Source organism: Cetorhinus maximus, chromosome 8 (assembly GCF_964194155.1).
Source record: "Cetorhinus maximus chromosome 8, sCetMax3.hap1.1, whole genome shotgun sequence".
Lineage (NCBI taxonomy): Eukaryota > Metazoa > Chordata > Chondrichthyes > Lamniformes > Cetorhinidae > Cetorhinus > Cetorhinus maximus.
The window spans coordinates 31,450,863-31,471,975 of NC_135886.1; the positions used below are offsets into that span (position 1 = coordinate 31,450,863).

The 21,113-nt window shown below is 43.7% G+C and overlaps 1 protein-coding gene across 3 annotated transcripts in view; it reads left to right on the forward strand.

Annotated features, from left to right (window-relative positions):
* The window catches only part of itpr3 (inositol 1,4,5-trisphosphate receptor, type 3), a 322,646-nt gene that overhangs the window by 49,425 nt on the left and 252,108 nt on the right, over positions 1–21,113 (forward strand). Inside the window, exon 1 of one of the 3 annotated variants that reach the window (XM_078546660.1) lies at positions 16,554–16,587. The exons of the other annotated variants lie outside the window; for them this stretch is intronic. Within the exon in view, the coding sequence (XP_078402786.1) occupies positions 16,569–16,587 (19 nt within the window). The 5' untranslated portion in view covers positions 16,554–16,568. Of the gene's footprint in view, positions 1–16,553; positions 16,588–21,113 lie in introns of those variants that run through there. 3 annotated transcript variants of the gene reach the window in all.

Below are 21,113 nucleotides of genomic sequence, written 5' to 3' on the forward strand. Positions count from 1 at the left end.
GGATTGTTCAGCAAAGACAAGGCTATACCACCCATAGCCTCGGGAAGAATGCAACAATGGGCGTTGATCTTGGCAGCATGCAAGTAGACTTTTGTACATAGGCCTGGAAATCAAATTGCAAACGCTGATGCACTTAGTCATTTGCCTTTACAAGAAAATGGTGAGGATGTCCCAGTTCCACAAGAACTTGTTTTATTGTTAAATTTCTTAGATTTATCACCAGTATGTGCGAAACAGATCAGAGATTAGACAAGGCGAGACCCAGTCTTATCCAAAGTATGAGAACAAGTGCTTCATGTTTGGTCACAAGAGCAGGAATCTGAGGAAATGAAACCATATTTCAATAGAAGACCTGAAATAACCAGCCCGCATGGCATCTTATTGTGGGGAGCACGAGCGATTGTTTCTCCAAAGGGAAGAAAGCTATTGTTGATTGAACTACATAATGCACATCCAGGAATTTCCCAAATGAAGATCATAGCACACAGCTATCTATGGTGGCCTGGGATGGATGGAGAAATAGACAGCTTAATGAAGAATTGTGTGCAGTGTCAGCAATTGCAAAAGTCACCTTCAACAGCTCCATTACAGCCTTGGGAGTGGCCAGGAAGACCATGGGTACAAGTACACATTGACTATGTGGGACCTTTCATGGGAACAATGTTTCTGCTCATTGTTGATGCCCACTCCAAATGGATGGACATATATGAGGTGAAGTCACCAATGTCTTCTGCCACAATTAAGAAGCTACGTCAAAGTTTTTCCATTCACGGATTACCAGAAGTTGTCGTTTCTGATAATGGCACGGCATTTATGAGTGCTGGGCTTATTGGCCTCAACAGTATCACTCATGTAAATACTTCACCATACCACCCTTCCTCAAATGGACTGGCCGAAAGGGCGGTTCAAATGTTCAAGGCAGGCATGAAGAAGTTAACTGGAGATTCCTTAGCAACCAAACTAGCACTTTCTTTCCATTATAGGACCACCCCTTACACAACAATAACTGTCACACCTGCGGAGTTATTGATGAAACGCTGCCTCAGGATGAGATTGAGCTTAATAATGCTGAATTTAGGGGGGAAGGTGGAAAGGAGTCAGGCAAGTCAGAAAACCAGATACGACTGGCAAAGTCATGACAGGAAGTTTACCATGGGAGACACGGTATACATGAAGAACTTTGGAGAAGGACCAAAGTGGTTACCAGCTGAAATAAGTGCAGTGATTGGACCACGTGAAGGTGGTAGGTTGAGTCATACGGAGATATGTGGATCATCTAAGGAAGAGAGAAACAAAACACCAGGAAATGATTCCACCAGTGTTCACAACCGGGTCAATGTTTCCTATTGAGAAATCTCAACCTAGTACAGATGTGCCTGCTGTGTCTGTTGTACCTACAAGAATTAAGGATACAGAACTGCAGGTGCCCTCCGAAGAACCTGATGTTCAGATAACTCCAGAAATGGAGGTTCCTGACAAAGCATCTGAAGTTGTAGAGCTGAGACGTTCTATACGCCAAAGGAAACCCCCAGAAAGATGAATTTGTAAATTACTTACCTGTGTAAATAATTTGCTATTTTGAGGAAATTGTACTTGTAAAGTGTGTTTTTGAGTAAAGGGGGAGGGATGTGGTAATTATGGTTTTAAGTAATGTGTAGAATACATTTAAGAAGGATGTTATGTAGGAAGATCACATGATCTTGTATAACCAATAGAGAAGTAGCGTGGGCTACCTCGGTAGTCAGTAGTCTGTAGTCAGTAGTATGGAGATAGGGTTTGATGTGAAAGCACACAAGTGTAGCTACTGACTACCTTTGTAAATAAACATGTGTTCCACCTAAGAAGTGTATGCTGATCAATTCTATCTATAGCACCAACACGGTCACCACTTACAGCAAGAGTGCAACGAGGATCCACGGGATCTAACAGTTATGAGGAAAGGTTGGACATGTGTAGCCTGTATCCATTGGAGTTTAGAAGAACAAGAAGTGATTTTATTGGAATGTATAAGATCCTGAGCTGACTTGACAGGGTGGGTGCTGAGAGGATGTTTTCCATTATGGAAGAGACTCGAGCTAGGAGAAACAATTTAAAAGTAAGGCGTCTCCCATTTAAGACGGAGATGAGGACAATTTTTTTTCTCACAGAGTGTCGTTAGTTTGTGGAATTCTCTTCCCCAGAGAGCAGTGGAGGTAGGGTCATGAATATTTTTAAAGCTGAGTTAAATAGATTCTTGATTGATGAGGGAGGCAAAGGGCATAGAGGACAGGCAGGACAGTAGAGTTGAGGCCACATCAGATCAGCAATGATCTTGACAGAGCAGGCCCGAGGGGCTGATTGGCCTACTCCTGCTCCTAATTTGTATGTTCATATGTCTGGTCTTATGTACGAGTGTAATAGCAAATCTCTATAAAACCTTAAGATCACAGTTGGAGTATTGTGTGTATTTTTGGACAACACACTATAGGCAGGTTGTTGAGGCTGTAGTGAGGGTAATTTGATTTACTGCAATGCTGCATGTTATGTGGAAGTACAAATACAAAGACTTGGAAGCCTGTGGCATTTTTCATAAGAACAGGAAAGATTAAGATGTAATTTGATAGGGACATTTAAAATGATGGGGGAATGGGACAGAGTAAATCAAAACAGATTACTTCCAGTGATTGTGTCTTGAAAGAAGTGGCATAGATATGAGATTAAACATGACATTTAGAACCGAGATTAGGAGAACATTTTCATGCCAAGAGCTGTGATGTTATAGAATGTGTTACTGGAGTTGGTGATTGATTCATAGGATGTGTCAACATTTGGGAAGAGGCTAGATGCGGTTAATGGAAAAGGGAAGAAAGGAATATGAGGAAAGAGGGCATACGGGAGGTTTTAGGATTCTTACTTGACCTGTCTGCAGCCTTTTACACAATCCTCCTCCAACACCTCTCGTCATCCAGTTGGATAGTACAGCAGTCACCTGGGGCTGACGTTTTAGTCCCCAATGAGAGCAGGCCAGGAGGCAGGTGGGCATGTAAATGTGTAGCGTTGGCTGGTGTGCTGGTTTGCCAGCTCCATTCTAGAGGCAGGATGCCGTTGGGGGAGGGGGTGTGGTGGAACAGGTGGTGGGAGGTGGGTGAGGGACAGGGCTTCATGTCTACATGTGGCAAGTAACCAATGGAGCTCATTCAAGGCCTATTGTTTGAAGTTGACTGGAATTTTCCAGTCATCCTCCAGGTCCCCAGAGGTGCTAGGAATAGTGTAATTGCCTGGAGGCGGCCATTTGGCAGTAGACTTGTGGGGGGCGAGGGAGGCGGTGGGGCTGCACCCCAGACAGCTAGGCTTAGCGGCCCTCCCTGCATGCCTGACTTCACTTGCAGCCACAGGGCATTCTTTGAAGGGGTTCCCCTCCACGATGGTGGCCTTGCTGCTGTGGCCATTTTTTAATTGAAAACGTTGGCGAGAGGGCACCTTCTCTCTCTCATTTATCTCAAAAGGCGGGCTATTGACCCTCCAGCTTTGAGAACCTGCCAAGGATGGTAAGCCCACCCTCTGGCCACTAGTTGACCAATTCGGGGAAAATCACAGCTGCATGATTTCTTTTTTTCCTGAACAAAGTCTCCAAACTGATGCCTACTTACTGTAACCTCAAACAAATCTAACCTTCCTTGTTGGGCTGCCCAGAAAGTTTTTAAAAGACAGAGGAGGTTTAAAATTATCTTGGGTGATGTTGCATTCTGTAAGAGGAAATCTATGCCTACCAGAAATTGTTCTCAGAATGCCTCAGAAACAGCTGCAAATAAAAGCCATTACCCAAGGCTGGGGCCTATTCTTTGATCTATGATTGTGTAACCTGTGAACAGACCAATACGCCCTGAGACAAAGGCAGTAAATGTTACACTTGTCATTTAAATAAATATTTGTTGATATTGAATGAAGGCAATCTCTCACAATGACCTAAGTGTTTGTTTTTAGATGCAATAGCTCTGTCCAATTGACACGTATAGCCTTTTATTTTCAATCTGATTCAGAATGCCACAGCCAGAGGATCCAGAACTGAACTGATAATATTCTCCTTTAATAAATACCCTTTTTGATCCTGTTTCAATCATTTTACACGCTGATCCTAATAATGCAAAAATACAACTTAAATCCAATATAGGCAAAAATTCCATTGTTGGAGCATTACTCCTGCACTCATGTTGTCATCAACCATTAACTCTTATGTGTTAGTCAGACTGCAGTACATCCTTTTTCCAGGTCACAGACCTGCCCTTCCGGTCCAGAGTTTCTCCAAACAGTGGATTTGCAATTGATACACGGAAGCTACACAGCCCTCAGAATGACAATAAGGACGCTCCTCGAACAATTAAAATGTCTGTAATTAAGAAATAAGTGTAAAGAAAAGGCAAACGGTTGTGATATTTTAGTGAAATCTTTGATTATCCACTGGCATGCTGTATAACCCCCAAAATTTGCACAACGACATTACCATATCCTAAATGACGATTGTAAGTCACATGTGCAAATTACTTAAATAAGGCGTGGTGAAAAAAAAAAGTCAAGGATCAAAACAAAAGTTCAGTGTCGCACAGAACATTGTTAACTGCATGTTACCATTCACTTTCTCTCCTCATAATTTTTGTTTACGCTCATCGCAAAAGTTGGCTTCCACGGAAGGAATTGAGGTCATACTAGGGACTGAAGCTTGACCGATGTGAAATATGGTTTGTGTAAAGTGAGCCACGGGGCAAGTAATAAGCCACCTGAGGAATAAAGAATAGACTGCATTCAGAATAACAAAATGAGAGTTTTATGTAGTTTCTTGTCCTCAGGATGTCTCTAATCACTTCAAACCCAGTGAATTACTTTTGAAGTGTTGCCACTGTTGGGTGGGTAAACACTGCAGCCAATTTGTGCACAGGAAGATCCCATGAACATTTGTGAAATGAATAATGAATGAATCTGTTTTTGCTGGGCCTGGTCGACAGATAAATATCGGTCTGCACACTGGGAGAGTTTTCCTACTCTACATTGATTGGTGCCAGAGGGTCGTTTACCCCTCTGAGAGGGCAATTGAGACCTCAGTTCCATGTGTCACCTGAAAGACACTCTTTCAGTATTGTACAGAATTTTCAGCTTAGATTATGTGCTCAAATTCTGGAGTAGGGCACAAACCCACAATGTGTGATTCAGGAACAAAAGATCTACTACTGAGCCAAGGCTAACGCCTTTACCATTTGATTATGCCCTGCAAATAATACGCAACGCCACAAAACATTCCTGATCACTGACTGATGGAAAGTGGCACATCGACAGACTATTCGCCCACCTGAAAACCACTAATTCGTGTTAAACAGAAGTAAAAAGTATTGAATTAGATTAGAATTATCTGTTCCAAAACAAAGTTCTCTTCAGTAACTTGGACTGTGCATCTATGATGACAAGTTTTTTTTAACAGCCAGTCCTAGAAGGTAACCTAATATCCTCAATCCCATATAGCTAAACAGTATAGAAGTAACTGAAGAACAAAGGCTTTTGTCAGAGGTTATGGCACCAAGTTCCCTTTTGAGGTCTAAACCTGTATAAAGGATGGTTAGTCCAGAAGCCTATAATAATTGCAAATGCATATACTAAGGCCAGAATTTTCTGGTCCCATTGGCGCCGGGTGTCATGGCGGGCGTGAGTGAACAATATGGTGAGAAGGCCAAAAATTGGTTTCACGCCGTCGTGGAACCAGTTTGCAATCGTCCACTCCACCCGTCAATGGCGGAACGCGTTTCCCGCCACCACACGTTGGTAACCTAATTTCAATATTTTAACATCTCATTATAAACCCTGCTCGCCGGAATCATCCCCCGCATGTCAAATTTACCGCCCACATCGGCGTGATGTCAGAACGGCGTGCTTCACAACTGCTTTTAAATGGTGTGCACCAGGTGACCTGAACTTTGAGTGGAACTCGGAGGTGAGTACACACAACCTTGCGCAGAGATCACAAGCATTGCCGGTTGGACATCCACAGCGGAGGTGGAGGCAACCTGCTGACTGCTACGCCCTGTCTGTGATGACCTTGACCAACATCCTCTGGAGGGATGAGATCTGGAGAGCGTCGGCCTGCTTTGGGTGTCCTGCTGTGGGCCAGCTGCACCCTCCTTGGCCTATTCAGCTGGAGCAGCAGGGGTTGCAGGAAGAGGAGATTTGGATCAGCTGGACTTTCCTGGAGTCACCTGGCTCCAGGGTGTCGAGCCACTGGTCTTCCTCCCTATGGGTGTCCAATGGCCCCTGGTTGACTTCTTGAGGAGAAGGAGAAGGGGAAGCTGGAGTGAGATCGAGCTGCCTGCACCTCTGTTGTGTTGACACTGTTGGAGGCCAACGGTGGTATCAGTGATGGAGTTCAGCCTGCGCAGAAGTGCAAGGCTGATGTCCTGGATCAAGGTCCCCAAGGCGGCTGCCATCCTACCAGTGTTGATCTAGTTGCATTGGCATGCTGGCGCTATTACCTCAGCCTGAAGATGGATGGGCTCCTCCATTGTGCCTTGCAATCTGAGGAGTGCAGCGGACATCCCTCCCTGATGTTCCCGAGCTTGCCTTTGCAGCTCCAGCAACTGAGGTGTGACCGAGTCCAGAGGCTCGTCATCTGACTCGGACTCAACAGATTTCAGGCCTCCACGAGTCCTCTGAGTGCTGGAAACCTGGGAAGTCCTTGTCTCCGCCTTCTTGAATTAGATTAGACAGTGCGATGTGCCAACCAGATTGTGACGCCAAGACTACTCTGGAACTAGATCCCATCGAGGTGTGTGTGTCTGCGCTGGTGGAGGGTATGGGTGAGTACTGTGATGGGTTTTCAATTAGGGTGTCATCAGATTCTTCTTCCGAGGTTTCTTCAGGGTTTGAATCACGGACTTGGTTCATGGGCCCCCTCAGCTGCTTCCCAGATGTGCCTTTGAAAGCAAGGAGAGATCATTAGTGCATGGCAGGGTACTATGGAACAGAGGAACTGACTCACAGCATGGTTGTCTGATGGATGTTGCACTGCTGGATCCTTGGGTGATCACAGCCAACGTCACCATCAGCACAGGACCAGTCCAGATCCTCGCCATCCAACTGAATGGCTCTGTTTTCAAAGTCCTTGAGGACCTTGCTGCCGGGCTTTCCTCCACCAGTCTGTGACCTCTCCCTTTTATTGTGTGCTAGCTTGTCCTTCATGAAGATAAATGGAGAGAGTGTAAGCAGGACGCCTGCCAGGGCAGATAAGAAGGATGCCTGGCATGTGTGAGTGGTGAGTGGTGCCATGGAGGGGATGAGGACATGATCCACTGGGCAGATGAAGGTGCCTGTGAGAGAGTGAATGGTGATGTCTCTTGAACTGGCAGTGAGTGAGATACCTATGGATGTGTGATGGGTTTGTGAGTATGTGAGTTGAGAGTGTTGAGAAGATTGACTTCCCCTGGCGGAGTGGAGGACATGATTCATCCACTTTTGGCACTGGGTAGTTGTCCTCTTTTGGAGTACATTGGCGCTGATCACTGCTGCCCCCCCACTCCCATGTGAGATTGGTGACCTTGCTTGCTGGTCTTCACCCAGAGCGGGGTTAGAGGACATCATGGTGGGCCTGCCCTGCACCCAGTAGGCACTCGAGGGAGGCGTTGCTATATTTGGGGGCACACGCTTCCTCCCTTTGGCAGCCATGACTTTCCAGCAGCTTTCGATCCCTTAGAGAGGGCTAGTTCTGTGCAGCGGTGCCTTTTATATATGGTGCCCGGATTACTGAAGGCCTGAGGTGATGGCGGGGTGGGTGAAACAGAGACCAGTGACCCAGAGTATTTCCTGTGTATGCATTATTAATGAGGTGGGACATGCGGGAACGGGACAATACGGTGCAAAAACTTGCCATTGCGGCTTGTGGGTAAAACGCCTTTCTTCACGCCTGTTACTGTACTTAGTGCAAATCTTGGATGATTCCACCCTAAGTATAGTCACTGATAGCATGATGATCAATGCCAGTTACCTTCATCATTTGGGTGGGCTTTGTGTTTTTTAACACTTAAGTAATCAAGACGTCAACAGCATATTTTAAATCGGCCTTGCTGTTGCTGAGCAATGAAGCGATGGTGCTAGCCATTGACCTAGAGAAAGCCATCCACAAAGATCCAGTGATTTCTGCGGCAAGGATTTTTTTCTTTTTCAATGTTAGTTTTAGTTTGGCATCAAGTCAGGGGATCCCCAGACATCCAGCCACAGTGGTAGCATCAAACGGGGTAAGTAGCCAATCACATTGAAGTATTCTCATGGACATCAAATCAGGGAGTTCAAAACAATTCATGGTACTTCACTTTTTAAATCTTATTTTACAGAGAGTGATATAAATGGCTGGGGCAAACACAGGGGATTAAGTTAGAAGCTAAAATATCAAACAAACCCTTTAAAAATTATTTTTATAATAGAGAAATTTGGCATTCCACAAATATAAAATCTTTTTTAGGGCCAGAAAGCTTCTCCAACAGTAATTACGAACTTAGTATGCTGTTAAAAACCCAATTGCATTTCATTCAACAAGGAGTAACTTCAAGTGTTTTTACTGTGCAACTAATAGTGTGAAAGGGCAAGTTCAGTGATTTCTAGCAGTTTGTAATCTGAAGGGACTTCAAAAACGCATCCTATGAAAATAGAACCATTGACAGCAGCTTCTGAATTCCCACGTTTAACTGTGCATGTGCAGGCTCCAGATTTTGTTGTCAGTTTCAGAGAATAAATGACAGCAACTGCTAACAGTTTCACTGCCATTACTACTGCAAAATCCAAACCATTAGTTTTATCATCACCCCAGCAAATTTGAAGGATGTTGCATGGAGAATGTTGGTGGAAGTGCTAAGTATCTAAAGGCAACCCAGGATTCAGGGCCAAACAGCAGGGATGTGAAAACAACGGATTTGTAAATCATAACCTTCGTCGATGCAACCAATCCTTCTTCATTGAAAACACAGGCTATCTCAACGCTGTTAAGGTGGTGTTGAATTTCCTCATCAGTGTTCATATTCTTTAATAGGTAGTTGCCATGTTATGCAAAAATTTCCCCGGTACAGTGAAACCAATAGCAGAAAACCTGTCCCAAATGCACTCATAAAAGCTACTTTAAAATTATTAGAACACTGGTGTAGCTACAAATTCCTATAAAAATATATAATGTAGAAATGCTTATGGCATGCCCAGTGAGCACAGAGCTATTAACAGAGCTGTTCCATCTCTCTGCAAGGATAACTGCTGTCAACCTGAGTTATGGCTGTGGCCATCAACACTTGTCCACTGCCCTCAGAATTTCTGCTTTTGCCTCCTTCTAGACTCAAGTAAGGAAAATTCGCAGTAACAACACATGCGCTGGCCTTTTAACTGAATTTGCACTTCAGATCACTAAATGAATAAACACATCAATCCAGTCAGAATTGATGAATGTACAATACTAGGAAGCCATGGTTTTGAATTGGATCTGTTTTCTTATGGGTTTGCACCTGTCGAGTTGCATTCCAACCCTTTGCCGTGGCCAGGAACAATGTTAATGCCTCACTTGTGTGTCATGTTGAAGTATCGTAAGGTTCATTATACGGAGTGAAGTTTGCATGCTGTCCAAATTGCAGTACGAATTGCACACTGGTGCCTCAGGGACTGTAATAAAAGGAGAAGGCAGTTAACAGAATTGTTATGTGTGCCTTAACATCATATGTGAAGTACCTGATGACGCTGTCCAGTATCACTGCAAATGGATACAATAGGTGGCCCTCTCAATTCATGGAGAGGAAACTTGTGTTACTGAAAAGAGAATTCTTCATGTTACCCACCTACCATTTTTTCCCTTAATGATTTATCCCTCCCTGTTTTTTACCTGGCCATTCTTCATGTGGAGCCAGGCAGGCTATTAGGCAATGGGACTAATACCAGTCAAATCAGGTTCCTTCTCACTTGTGCATTTACCAACAAGGCTCAATTGATAACAATCACAAATATCAACCTGCTTACTTCCTTTACCAGTAACATATAAGCCAGCTGTGGTAAGACATGCAGTTTAATGTGAAAGAAAGAACTTGCTTTATATAGCACCTTTTATGACCTCAGGATGTCCCAAAATACTTTACAGCCAAAATGCTTTTGAAGTGCAGTCGCTGTATGGTAGGAATAATCTTAAAATATAGTTTATAACATACACTCAACAAAAAAGTGCAAAGATATACATCTATAGAGACATATTTTATACACTATATAATGTAGGCTTACGTGGCAGTTCAAATGAATATATTTCCCCTTTAATACTGCAAATGTCACAAACCTAATGTACTTTTGCGGAGGTTGTAAGGAAATAGAATACGGTGCAATATTCATTCCTGTCTTTTCACACAGACTCTGTATAATGGCTATCTCAATTTAAGATAAATTACTTAGAAACGAAGCTACCACCTATTGGCCCTGACATGGAGGGGTGGAGGCAGCAGAAGTGGCTGTAGAACCAGGCAAGGCCAGTAATGTGGAGATCCCTTCAAATGAAATGGCAGGATCTCATTATCATCTTTTTAGTTCTTTTCCTACCTGGTAGATGGTCAAATTGACAGCCTGACTGACAGCCAGGAGGGTAAGTCAGAGGCAAGGTGCTGCAGCCAAGCATCCTTTGAGGCAGGCTGTGGATAGCTGTGGCCGAAGGGGAGGAGGACAATTTGCGTGACCATGGAGCACTCCTGCATGTCTTACTGGGCTGTTGGCGAGTGGAGGAGGTCAGCAATTGTGGCGTGGGGATGGGGTAAGGAGAAGTAAGGCTGCGAGCAACAGAAGAGAGGTCGAAGGCTTCCTTGAGGCGCTATTCTACTCCTCTTGGCACACAAGAAACGCTAGAAAAAGCACTTAACTCCTGGGACTAGCAGTTCCCGCCTCCCCTTTTGCTCCCCGAGCCCCGGAAAATGCAACCGGCGGCAGTTTGATTTAAATCAATGGCGCTGTGGAGGTCTGATTTAAATATGTTAGTGAAACGTTCCACCTCTCCAACACAGGACACTCGCATGACACACTACCCACTGCTGAAAAAATGTGGCAGGCATATATGCACTGAGTTAAGGTAGCTTTTCACTTGTTTTAGGGTTGTATTCCATCCAACAGACCTCCTCCTGCCTGTTTTGGGACGATTTAATTTCGAGGCCATTGAGAAAATTTCAATTAGGTCCAAAGCTCCCAGTATGGAAGAGATTCATGCCATACAAATTATAAGGGTAGTAGAAACTCAAAGTGATAACTCATATCAGTTTCATCAGAGTCTGTTATCAAGGGCTTTACTAATCTATAAAAAAAAGTCAACTCAGGATATTTGTTTAAACTTAAATGCAGAGGTAGTATTAGGTTCAAACGTAGTGCAAAGTCCTTTTGGAACTCATTCCAGGATCTTTTTCATCACGCGGAATGACAAGTACATGGAATAAATTGTCTGCTTAAGTATAGGGCAAAAACTGGAATCTTTTAAAAAAAACAATTGGTTGCTACATTGAAGGGAGATAAGGATCTATGTGGATGAATTACGGAAGACTGATGGCCTACTCCTGTTCCTATGCTGAATGCCCTTGCTCATCCCTTCCCCAGGTTCAACTTGTCCATGAGACCCACCCCTGCTTTCTTGACCCTATTGCCACCAAACCATTCACCACACAGCTTCCCTTCCTGGCCGTCATGCCAGCTGCTATGGTCAATGGTTCCACCTGCACAGGTGATATTGCTCACGCTTTCAATCTGCTGTCATTATCCTCCTTAAAACTAAAACCACCTTTAACCACTCTGTCCTCGCAAATGACCAATCTATTGCCAACCTCCCATTAATCCCCAAAGCCTTTGAACATGCTGTTGTCTCCTACATTCACGCCCATCTTGCCCGTAGCTGCATGTTTGAAACGCTATGATCAGGTTTGCACCCCTGGCCTGATCAGTCACAAATGCCATCCTGTTGTGACTATGGGCAGAATTTTACATCCTGTGGGCGGGTGGGCACAAAATCGCGTGAGAAGACGTCGGGCGAACGTCCCGACATCATCGCACGCTTGCATGATATTTTGCTCGGTAGGCGCGTGCAAAAGTCGGAAGCGCGCCCGCCGACAATTAAGTGGGCAATTAAGCCCACTAACTGCGCAATTGTCTCCAATTTGTCGTGGCCCATCCAACCAGGTGGCCTTTACATTTTCATCAAACCTCATTCAGGGGCAGGATGAAATTTCCATTATGAATTAAAATAAAAACAAATATCTGTGGACAGCATTTTTATCAGCTGCTTTTTCAGGTGCTTGATTGTGATGCATGGACATTTTTTGCAGATTTTTAAACCTTCATTTGACCATTTGAAGGTTTGCAGCTCCCTGAGGCAGCTGTCTGCCTTCCGGGAGCTCTCTTGCAATGCTCACCTGTGCCTGTGGTGACGTCATTGCCTGGCCTCTTCCCCCCGCCCCTACCCCGCACCCTGGTAGCGCTGAGCTTTTCAGCACGTGTTTCAGGCTGACTGTCCGTTAATTGGCCAGCCAGTGTGAAATCGCGGTCGGGGGCCGATCGCAGTCAGCAGTCCGTTTCCCAACCGCTCCCGGGCCCGTCGATCGCATGCGCCCACCCACCGAAGGTAAAATTCAGGCCTATGACTTTAATGCACAATCCCTCTTCATCATTCTCTACCTGTCCGCAGCCTTTATCAAGATTGACCACACCATTTTCCTTTAACGCCTATGTTTCGCTGTCTAGCTGGGTGGGGCTGCCTTCATCCGATTCCAGTAGTAACCAGAGAGTCTCTGACATTGACTTCTCTTTCTGCCTCTGCATTATCAACTCTGGTGTCCCCCAAGGATGTATCCTTCACCCATTCCTATTCCCTGCTCTCATCTACCTGCTGGCCTTAAACAATATCATCTAAGAACGCAGTGTCATGTCAATGCCGATGACACACAGTCCGCCTCTCTCAACCTCTCCATTGCCTTTGTGTTGTCAAACTGCTTGTGTGACATCCAGTCCTGGAATAGCCAAAGTTTCCTTCAATTAAACATTGAGAAGGCTAAAGCCATTTGGAGACATTTTCGAAGTCTACTTTTACTTTGCCTCCTGTTAGGACACATTGCAAAAGCCACCTTCTGCGCATGGCAGACAAAGCAGCTCGCTGATTGTCTTTCGTCTCTATCTCAAACTTTATTCCTCTTTTTGTGTCGCTTTCCATGGTCACTGTCTCAGGTTGAACCAGACTATTCGCAAATTCAGTGACCTAAGTGCCCCTGAGCCAACATCACCAACTTTAACCTCCGTAATGGTACCTGTCCTTGCTCTGTGTCAATCCATTTGTTGCTGAAATCCTCGTCCATCTTTTTGCAATCTCCAGAATCAACAGTTTCAGTATCTTCTTGGCAGGCATCCCATCGTCTGCTCTCCATAAATTTGAACTGGACAAGCTCTGCTGCCTATATTCTAATCATATGTCCCATTCCCCCATCATTCCTATGCTCACAGATCTACATTAGCTCCCAATCCATCAATGCGTGATTTAAAATTTCTCATCCTCATGTTCAAATTGCTTCATGGCCTCTCCCCTCCCTATCTGTGTCACCTCCTCCAGTTCTACAGCCCTTGGAGAACTCTGCATTCCTCCAGGTTTTGCCTCTAATGTATCCCCACACCCTTCTCCCCACATGGGGAGTGGCTTCAGAAATCTAGGGTGTAAGCTCTGCAATTCCCTCCCTAAAGCCCTCCATCTCTTCACCTGCTTTTTGTTCCTTTAAGGCAATCCTTAAAACGATCTCTTTGACCACGCTTTTGGTCAGCTGTTTTAATATCTCCTTCATTGGTTTGATGTCAGGTTTTGCCTGATTATGCTCCTGTTGTACTCTCTAGGGTTGTTTTATTAAAGTTTCTTTAAAAATACAAGTTATTGTTGTAAGTGTTTAGTGATATGCACCGTGCCATCACTTTCAGAGAGTTTCCACCGATTACTGGTCAGTATAACCTGACCAATGTGAATGAGGCAACATTATTTAATGAGACTTCTTAAAGTAGCACCTTCAACATAACACATGCATGTATAACACACAAATAGTGCTTCATCTGAATGACAGTTTTACACCGAAATGCCATTGCAGAATCAAAATGAGTTCCATATCAGTTGACATATCTCTCAGTTTTAGAGATGTAGATTGGGCTGAGAGAGTGGAAGTTAGCCAGTTTGACATGCATGATCGGCCAGAGGCTGAACGCGTTGGGTGACTGACCCAACATGCTCTTTTTAAAATGACCACCACCCCCCCATCTTCCCCTGCCTTCTCCCCGCCACCAAAGCCATCTCCATGTGGCTAGGGCAAGATTCTGTCCAGATTACACATCAGGGGAATGTATTGATCAACTTGCAGAAGTTTTAATCAGAGAGGGTATGAATGTGTTAAAATATTAATTTTCAAAACTGAAAAGATAATAAAGTTGACTTCAAGTAATTCTGCTGCTCTGGCCTGGGCCGTGGGCTTTTATTTAGGGATTCTAGTGTTTCAGTTTTATGTTGTTTACTGAATTGCTGACTTTTTGAGGCAGTGCCAGTTTTTTATGAAGTTTTGTAGATTAACATGTATATTTGAATAGGTAACATTGACTGTAGGCAGCTGACTGAATGCCACTGCTCATATTGCCAAGTTTTTCCTGGACTGAATTCATTGAGAACCCTGCAGGCAATACTGACCTAAACCATTGAGAGACTTCAATAAAAGCTCAGCCTTTTGCCTGTGACCTCCATATAAAAATATCAATATTCTGGCACTATGAATTCAACCTAGCTGAACAATGAAGCAAATTTGTTGGTTTCTCGTCCATCTTCAAGCCAGAGCACCTGATGTCCCTGCACTGACATCCTTACTCTACATCTGTGAGTTTAGGTTTTAGAGGCCCCAGGTTGGCAGGAGTATAAGCACCAAAGTCTACAAACCAAACAGTGGGGTTGAGAGCAAGCCACAGGAGTCTGGTAGAACAAGAATCGAGGCATCCACCACTTGTCAGTTAAAGTGAGAGGAAGTACATACGTGAAATACTCACTAAGCCTGTTAGCATCTGTGGAGAGAGAAACAGCGCTAAGCTTCAGGTTGATGACCTTTCATATGGACTGCTGAATATCTCCATCAATTTCTGTTTTTATTTCTTCCAAATGCTCATTGCTTCCAAAAACTTAAAGAGAGCAGTAAAAAGTCATAACCTGCAAGTTATTAACACTGTCTTTAAATAGGGTGGGGTTCCTTTGTGCTGCTGCACACATGTTCAGCTATTTGTGTTTAAGACGGCATGTTAGCTAGATCAGTGAGGTATAACATGGCAGTAATCAAGTCAAAAAGTGCTGGAAAAACTCAGTCGGCCTGGCAGCATCTCTGGAGAGAGAAACAGAGTTGATGTTTCAAGTCCCTTGTCCTCACTTTCCACTCACCAGCCTCCACATTCAAAGGATTATCCTCTGCCATTTCCTCCCAACTCCAGCATGATGCCACCACCAAACATATCTTCTCCCCTCCCCTGTCAGCATTCCGAAGGGACCATTCCCTCCGTGGCTCCCTGGTCCGCTTCTCTATCACCCGCAACACCTCACCCCCTTCCCAGGGCACCTTCCCATGCAATCGCATGAGGTGCAATGCCTGCTCCTTTAGCTCCTTCCTCCTCACTGTCCAAGGCCCCAAATACACCTTCCAGGTGAAGCAGTGATTTACTTGTACTTCTTTCAACTCAGCCTATTGTATTTGCTGCACACAATGCAGAGTCCTCTACATTGGGGAGACCAAACGCAGACTGGATGACTGCTTTGTGGAACACCTCCGCTCAGTCTGCGAGCATGACCCCCACTTTCCAGTCGCTTGCCATTTCATTTCACCATCTTGCTCTCATGCTCACATTTCTGTCCTCGCCTGCTACAATGTTCCAGTGAAGCCCAACACAACCTAGAGAAACAGCACCTCATATTCCGATTAGGCACTTTATAGCCTTCTGGACTCAACATTGAATTCAACAACTTCAGACTGTGAACTTTGTCCTCCATTTTGTATTTTTCTCCCCTGGTGCCAGTCTGTATCTTGCTCTCATGTTTTGCTTTCATGTGGCACTGATGTTTATTCTGCTAGTAACACCTACTCTGGGCCAATGTTCTGTTCCTTTACTACTACCATTCCCACTCTCTTTGCCTTTTGTTCCATAACATCTTTGTAATTTAATCCCCCCTGCCCTCAAACCTATCCCTGACCTTCCCTTTTTGCTCCACCTGAGGAGGGTCAACAGCATAAACCCATAACATTTCTGCCTCTCTTCAGTTCCGAGGAGAAGTCATGTTGGACTTGAAACTTAACTCTGTTACTCTCGCCACAGATGCTGAGTTTTTTTTTCAGTGCTTTTTGTTTGTTTCAGATCTCCAGCATCCATGGTCTTTTGCTTTTATTCTAAAATGGCAGTGCTGGCATCAAATCAACATTGGATCCTGACTGACATCACAATCCGCCTACTCTGCATACTTCCAGCACACACACACAATGCTTGCACTAACACACTTACCAAGATGGTGTTCAGTGTAGACCATGCCAGAAGTGGATGGAAGTGAGTGGAACTGGTGGGTTGCTGTTTTACAACTCAGCCAGCATCCGTAGAACCATAACTACCTCATTCTGATGTCCATGCCTCTGTGCTGTGTGGTTTTCTAGCAGATACCTTGAATGAACCAATTTGCCCCGTGCTCTTCCCGTTAATTTAATTTGAAAATTTACTTTTTAAGGACAGGTTTTCTGGCTGTGTGAAATTTTTCTAAGGGAGTAGCAAGTGGATAATACTGATACGGTACATTTGGAGAAATGGTGCCACAAGGTTGAGTTTTCATTGTAGTCATCAAGAGAGTTTTTCAACACTCATCATTGATTCATCAACTTCCTCCTTTGGTTCCCTAGGGAAGAACTTTGCCCCGGTCGGGTGGTATGTTCAGGAGCGGGCGCATGTGGGCGCGCCTCCGATCGGTGCCCCCAATCGGTGGCGCGGTGCCATTTTATGTGGGTGGGCCAATTAAGGCCCGCCCAGCGTACATCCACCAAGAAACGCAAAGCGTTCCCTGTGCGGGCGGGGGGGGAATCCCTAAGCCGAGAGTGCGCTCTTTCGTGCATGCGCGCAAAAGAGCGCACTCATCTCCCTGAGGCTAAGTGCTGCCTCAGGGAGATTGGCACCAAATTCAAAAATGGTCAATGCACAACATTAAAATTTCCCTGACATGTCCCCTCATGTGACATTGTCACATGAGTTGGGACATGTCCATCACTTTTATTCTAACTTTTATTAAATTTTTAAGAACCTATATCCGCCCGTGGATGAGGTTTCATGCTTTTTCTGAAGCCCGCCAGGGCTCCCGGCCTGACCGCCAACCTTAAGGTTGGATGGACAGGTCCATTAACCAGTTGAATTTGTTTTTAAATGGCCTCAATTGGCCGTTGACAGGTCGGCGGGCACACAGCTGATTCGGCTGTGTCCCTGCCAACCTGAAAATTGAAATGACGCGGGGTGACGTCGGGAGTTCTTCTGCCGTCATCCTGCATCATTTTATGCGTCGGCGAGCAGGCCCCGCCCCTCCGCTCGCCGACCTCAAACTCCTGGCCCTAATGTCAACCACCCATTCTCAGCTAAAATAATTATACTTTCTAATTGTCCAATCCTAGTAGACTATGATTCCTTGCTTATGCGCGTTATAAGAGTCACTGAAGATGTGCTGAGGTAGCATTTGCCATGGCTGTTTTGTTTGATATAAAATGTGGTATGTTGCAGATTGGGCTGCCTGCCCAATGTGTGTGACCCACACACATTTTTTGCGAGGCTGCATGCTACTAACAAAGCCTTGTAAAATTGAGCCTTAAATCTACAGAGGCTATGCTGAGACTTTATAATTCACTACTCAGACAACACTTGTGGTCACGTACTACATCCAATTTTGAGAGCACATTTCAAATGGGACTTAGTTGCATTGGAGAGGGTACAGAGATTAACAAAAAGAATTATGCAAAGTTAACATGCAAGTACAGTGAATATTTTGGAAGGCAAATGATAAGTTGACCTTTATTGCTAGGATGTTGGAATACAAGAGCAAGGAGGTATTGCTACAATTGTACAGGGCTTTGGTGATATCATATTTGGAGTACTGTGCACAGTTTTGGTCTCCCTACGTAAGGAAGGATATATTTGCCTTGGAGGTAGTTCAGCATAGGTTTACTAGATTGATTTCTGGAATGAGAATGTTGCCCAATGACGAGAGATTGAGTAATATATACTCCCTGAGAGCTGATCTCATTGAAACTCATAAGATTCTGAAGGGGCCTGACTGGGTAGATGCTAAGAAGTCATTAAGTTACTGGTTGGAGAATCTGGAAGGAGGGGGCATATTCTCAGAATAAAAGGATGATCAATTAAGACTGAGATGAGGAGAAACTTCTTCACTTCAGAGGGCTGTGATTCTTTGGAATTTCCTACTCAGAGGGTTGTGAATGCTCAGTCATTGAGTATATGAAATCAATAGAATTTTGGACTCTTAAATTAATCAAGATATATAACAGGCAGGGAAGGGGGATTGAGGTCAAAGATCAGCCATGATTTTATTGGATGGCAGGGCAAACTTAAGAGGCCCTAAGACCTACTCCTGTTCCTATATCTTATCTTTTTATAAGAGGGTTGAGGAAAGATCGGAGAAATTTAAAGTCTAGACAGTGGTTTAAAGGGTCCCCATTGAGTTTTATAAGATATTAAATGGTAAAAATATGATAGATTCAGGACATGACATGAAGGTAAATCCAGGCATTAGAACAATAGGGCATCAACCTAAATTAGTGAAAATGCAATTTAAAACCTACATTAGGAACGGAACTTCAGTGACAACATTTGGAATAATTTAATGCGGAAGATTGTCGATTCAAAGATCATTGGGATATTTAAAATGTTCTACATGGCATGTTGGCCTATTGTTTATGGTACTATTCTGACAATCCAGAGGTCATGAGTTCAAATCTCACCACTGTGAAATTGAATTCAATAAAATCAGGCAAATTTTGTGCTTGCACAAAAGAAAGAAAATGACCATTAAGCTTCTGAATCATTCCTTAAAAATTCAACTGAATCACTGGTATTCTTTAGGAAAGAAAAACTAGCATTCCTACTTTGTCTGGCCTGTAAGTGACTTGAGTCCTGGACTATATTGCCTGTTATTACCCTCATGACAACTAGGGATGGGCAATAAATGCTGCTATGTTAGCATCACCCATATCACAAGTCGGATGCTCTACTGTGTAAGTTTGATGATGGGCCATATGGTTTTTGCTTGTTCTTGACTTTAAATATGTCTCTGGATGAGATTGCAATGCCACAGCATGGAATCAAGCACCCATCACAAAACATTGCCTCTGGCACCACTCTTGAACTTGTGTAACACAGCTTGAAGTACTTGATATATGGTCCAAAATGTACTGGGCCCTGTTAAATTTTTGACATATAGTATCAATGCTTTCACTGTATCGCTGCACATTTTGGTAGCTTGTCAATGAACTTACAATACATTTTTGTGGCGCAAAAATCAATAACCAAGAAACTTTGCGTCATTATGTAAAATAACAGAGTAGGTAACAAATAAAACTGAAGGACTGTCAAAATGTGTATGGTAACAGAATTTAATTTTTTAATGTATCTGAACAGCGTTTTGTCATATTCTTGTTGAAAGAGGTCAGATTCTCTGAACTATTATTTAGGCTTTATGTGATAATTGCCATTTGCATCAACATTCAATCTCGTTTTACATATATTATTTCTCTACTTGTGGTCCCCTCCCCTTTGTAGACACTTATAAACCTACAGACTTGATTTCATAATTTGGACAATTTTATTATAAAGTTTACTGGGCACTGACAAAATTATGATCCTATTGGCATTTCAACTCCTTGAGTTTTGAGCATCTTACAACTGATGACAACCGACTGATAATTTAGCTTTTTTTGCACTTTTAAGGAATGAGTTAGATAATAATGAGTTAAGCAATGTAAATAACACAGGAAGCATAGAATCTGGTTCTCCAAAAATTGATCAGGCAGCTTTGAATCAAGAGTAGGCCATATAAAGGTATTTTAGTCAGAGACAAAGACAGAGTTTATTCAGCACCCATATTCCGCTGATATTCCGCTATCTGTTGCAAAATTGAGTTTTACTTGGGAGATCCACAAAGGAATAGAAACAAGTTGATACAAAGCTTAAAACAATACAGATTTATGGCACATGGCTGGTAGATCAGAAACATGATTGTAGCCTGAAAACATGCAGCAACCCATCCTATCACTCACTCAGCAGAACCTGGAATACAATGTGCCAGGATGAACTATCACCTGTTAATTGCACTTGCTCATTGCAGATAGAAAATTTCTATTTTCCTTCAATTATAACAGGAAGAATCCACATCCAAACTTTTTCGATGGAATATGCATGTAGACATGTGATATAATTTGCAACTAAGAAATTGTCAAATTCCTCAAAATTTCTCTTTGTTAATAACTTGAAGGCTTACATCTGTATAGTGCTCCTCATGTAAAATAACGTCTGCAAGCGCTTTTTTAGCAGGGAGAGGTTACTGCTGAGCAGCAAGTAACGGGATTTTGGGTGCTGAGTGAAAGCGTCGTCTAAAGCGAGCGGTTGTTAAAGTTCTTGCAAACATAGAAAGAGGAAAGGCAAAACAAAAACAGAATTACCTGGAAAAACTCAGCAGGTCTGGCAGCATCGGTGGAGAAGAAATCAGTTAACGTTTCGAGCCTTCACGGCCCTTCGGCAGAACTGAAGCATAGTTAGGAGAAAGGAGAAATATAAGCTGGTTTAAGGTGGGGGGGGGCGGGGGGGGGGGAGAGAGAAGTTGAGGGTGTGGTGATTGTGGAGATAAGCAAGCTGTGATAGGAGCAGATAATCAAAAGATGTCACAGACAAAAGGATCAAAGAGGTGTTGAAGGTGGTGATATTTGTCTAAGAAAAGTGCTAATTAAGAATGGAAGACAGGACACTCAAAGTACAGCTCTAGTGGGGGTGGGGTGGAAAAGACTAACAAGGTTTTAGTTTTAGATTTAAAA